Source organism: Sinocyclocheilus anshuiensis, unplaced genomic scaffold, assembly GCF_001515605.1.
Source record: "Sinocyclocheilus anshuiensis isolate Anshui unplaced genomic scaffold, SAMN03320099.WGS_v1.1 scaffold2150, whole genome shotgun sequence".
NCBI lineage: Eukaryota > Metazoa > Chordata > Actinopteri > Cypriniformes > Cyprinidae > Sinocyclocheilus > Sinocyclocheilus anshuiensis.
Genome location: NW_015557191.1, coordinates 62,365 through 66,649, shown reverse-complemented (window position 1 = coordinate 66,649; position 4,285 = coordinate 62,365). Strand labels below are relative to the sequence as shown.

Below are 4,285 nucleotides of genomic sequence, written 5' to 3'. Positions count from 1 at the left end.
GTGGTGTCTGGGAGGTCCACGGGGCGATGGTAGTTGGCCCCGAGCCAGAACAGCTGATTGAGGACGGCGTCCCCTAACGCCGTCACCTCAGCGAGCTTGCAGAACTCCCTGGCGTACTCGTAGAAGGGGAGATCGAGGCGAGCTAGGGCGGCGACGTGAGCGGCAATTTCCATCGCCGAGGGGAGGAAAAACCAGGAAACAAAAAAAACTTGAAAAAAACACGGAAATTAAACACGGGGAAGGGATGCCGCTTACTGTTTGGTCCGCTGTTCTGTCACGATGCACACACACGAGGAACGAGGAGACGCTGGAGAATACTTTACCAAGACTTTATTTACAGGAACCAAGGGAGACGAACTCAGGAAGACGTTTAACAGCGGACCGAGAACTTGGGACTGGGAACACTATTTATACACACAGGAGGAGGGGATGACGAGACACACCTGGGAGCAATGAAACACTAATCAGGGGAGGAACAGGAAACTAACCAAATAAGGGCATGGGAAGGCACATGGGGAGCAGGACACACACAAAACATGGAACAGAGTCTGACAATACTACAGTCTCTCTCTTGTACATGTGATGAATACACAGTTTTACTTTAAGGTAGATGAGGCATTCTCAGTCAGACATTTGAATTAGATCTCTTGAGGTTCTGATTGAATTAGGTTTTTAGTAGTGTTAATTTAGTGTTAATTATAGTCTTAATCCTTATAATCCCAAATGTCCTTATAGTGTTGGTATGTAAACTGGTGAAATGACCTTGTAATCCACCAAAACCAACACACACACACACACTTCTTCTCCCTCTTCACGTTTCGTTGATTTTCTTCACTGCTAAAGAAACTCTTAAGCCTCTTAAAAGTCCTTGTCAGTACTCCTAACAATTTTTTGGGCATTAAGAGCTCTTTTAAGGTTTAAGATGCTTTCTGAATTCCTTTCTTCTTTACTAGGATCTTTTCTTTCATTTTAAGAGGAAACACCCACATTTCTAAGAATTGTCTTAGAATTTTGTCACTAACTCTTTGCACTAAGAATTTTCATGAATATGGGCTAAAAACTAAAAGTTACATTTGACACAGGCCTAAGACTAAGACTAAATTAAAAATAGCTGACAAAATTAACACTAGTTTTTAGGGAATTTTAGTAAAACAGTAATGCTGTTTCACAAATACAAAGCTGAATTTTTCATCAGCCATTAAAGTCATTACATTTCAGTGTCACATGATCCTTCAGAAATCATTCAAATATAATGAATTGGTGCGCTTTGAAATACAGTTGAGCTGCTTAATATTTTTGTGAAAACCATGATGCATTTCTTTCAGGATTATCTAATAAACAGAAAGTGCAAAAGAACATTGTTTCTTTTAAATATAATTTTTTGTAATAATGTAAAAGTCTACTCTTTACTAACACTTCTGATTAATTTAATGAGTCCTTGCTTTTTAACATTTTTTTTAACTGTAGTATTTATTTTATATTATACTGTTTTTACTATTGCTATTATTTATGTTATTTATATTTTTTAATTTATATATGTCTGTATGTGTTTATTGTGTATCTGGGCGCTGTGCAAATGGGTCAAAGACAAATTTTCCTAAATGCAACCAAGTATATTCCATCCATTCCACACACCATGGATTTGGTTGTGCACTCTTTGCAGTCACAGCTGAAGTAGTAGATGTCTCTGAGCCTCTCGATCCTGTCCTCTGTAGGGTACAGCAGGTCTATGTAGCTGGTATATATCTGCACACACACAGAGCAAGTATACAGAGAAAGCTGTCAGTAACTAAAAGACAACAATAAGCATAACAGCAAAGTATGAGACATTTGAGAAACTGCAACACGCAATATGGCGGAATAGTCCCACCTTCTGAACAAAACTTTTTTTCATAAAGTAAAAAAGATGAGCTTTGTGAACAACGCTTCACGCAAGCAAGTTCATCCAAAAAGAAGAAGAAGAAGAAGAAGGAAAAAAAAAGTCTGCCAACTTAATTTGAGCTAAGACAATCTCATTTAGGAACTGCCCTCCAACATAAAAACATGCTAATAAAATGTGAATAAAATGTTAACATTTGCTTACTTTTGGGCAATGAAGAAAAATGGTTGTTTAGTGATTAATCGCATCGAAAATAAATGTTTGTGTTTACATAATATATGTGCGTGTACTGTGTACATTTATATGTACATGTATATATAAATACACACACATACATGTATATATTTAAGAAAAATATGTAATATATATTTATATTTATGTATAATATAAATCATATATAAATATATACAATTACATGTAAATATTTCTTAAATATACACATGTATGTCTGTGTATTTATATCTATATACATATAAATATTCACAGTACACACACATATATTATGTAAACACAAACTTTTATTTTGGATGCAATTCATGTTTAATCAATTTGACAGCACTAAATAATAATAATGATGATGATGATGATGATTATTAAAATTATTATTGGTAGTAGTAGTAGTAGTAGAATCTTGCGCACAGCATTATGAACATTAAAACCTAGAAATCTGCAGGAAAACTTTTACTGTTAAGTTTTATTGTGAATTTAGTTTCATTCACAAAAGGAGGCAGCATCTATAGACAAAAATCAAATAAAATGGTGAGTGAGAGATGAAATGGGAATTATCCTGGACCCTTTTGATGAACTGGTATGATTTACCTATATACTTATAAATCCCTTGGAATTAACAATTATATTTATTAAGTTAGTTCCAAAAAAGGGACAGTGTACATTAATCAACATTCATACAGTGGTGTGAAAAAGTGTTGGCCCCCTTCCTGATTTCTGGATTTTGTTTTCCCTTAATAATAAAAACCTTAATTTAAAAACTGCATGTTGTGTTCACTTGTGTTATCTTTTACTAATATTTAAATTTGTTTGATGATCTGAAACATTAAAGTGTGACAAACATGCAAAAAAAATAAGAAATCAGGAAGGGGGCCAACACTTTTTCACACCACTGTAAGTGTAAATGTACCCAAATTAGCTCAACATCTAGTTTACATTGGTAGTCCCTTTGCCAGATGTTATTTAGGCCAATACACTTTAGTGAAATCCTTTTTTCCCCCTACATTACATTTTTTAAAGCTTTTTGTAGCAAGTTTTGTGGATTTTTGCCCTGAGCACCCCTCCATTTCTGAAACTTTGCCCATGCCAAATACATTTTCAGTGACACTCAATTATGATCTGTAAGGAATCATACAGAAGTAAATTACTATTAAAATAATTTTCTCCCTCCTTCAGACAACAGACATCTCATCACAGACAAAACATGGCTCTTCAGCCAATTCATAAAAGAACAATGGATATTTAAAAGCACATGTCCAGTTTTGTGTGAGTGAAGGAAATCTGCTTGCGAGTGGAGATTTGTACTCGTGCATTAGGCCTACGTGGATCAGGTCACATTATGTGCTCTCGACATTGTCATTAAGATCTCGCTATAGAAACTGTCTAAAATTAATAAAAGTAAAGTATAAAAAGGAGAAGAAAGAGGCCCTAGGCAGCTGCCTACACATGCCAGGATCCGCCACTGCCAGATGCAGTTAGAAATTTACTAAAAACAAGCCTATCGCAAGATATCTGGTGGGAGGGGGGGGCATCTGGGGTGGCCAGCCAAATTTCAGGGGGGGCCGGTGCCACGTAGACACGCCCCTGCCCTATTCCTATTCCTTAAGCACATTTGAGTTCGGTGGAGGAATTCATTAACAGACCCATTACCTGTGGTATGCCCCTTTCAGGTGAGCCCTGATTAGTGCTTCATATGTAGCAACTCCCTTATGGCAATCCCATATGTGTATTCTTCCACAGTTCGATTTCCCTTATGTGAATCCCGTGTCTTCCCCTGGACAGAGCTCTGCTCTGTAACCAGTCTCTGTGTATGGCAGTCTCTCCTAGTAGGCGGAGCACACCACAGTTCCCTATGTATTACTTCCCTTAAGGTAAGTGAAAGACTAGATGTACAAAAACAGTTCACTCCTATTACTTTTGAATGGGAGAAACTGCAACACGCAATATGGCGGAATAGTCCCGCCTTCTGAATAAAACCGATAATCACTGATTGGTAAAGTCATTGTGTCACTGAAGCTGCCATTATAAGCTCCGGTTCCCATAGAATCCTGAGACTCGCGCTTATGACTGCACATGCACATTGGCTGCCCTTACGAAAAAGTTTATTCAAGTGTGCTATTACTATACTTATTTTAAACTAAAAATAGGAAAGTATACTTTCAGTCTACTTTTTATGTA

At 36.8% G+C, this 4,285-nt stretch overlaps 1 protein-coding gene across 1 annotated transcript in view; it reads right to left on the bottom strand.

The window, feature by feature from the left end:
* LOC107678788 (N-lysine methyltransferase SMYD2-B-like) overlaps positions 1-4,285 on the bottom strand; it is a 21,276-nt gene that overhangs the window by 5,117 nt on the left and 11,874 nt on the right. The window contains exon 8 of the mRNA XM_016474186.1: positions 1,636-1,746. Within this exon, the coding sequence (XP_016329672.1) occupies positions 1,636-1,746 (111 nt within the window). The remainder of the gene's footprint in view (positions 1-1,635; positions 1,747-4,285) is intronic.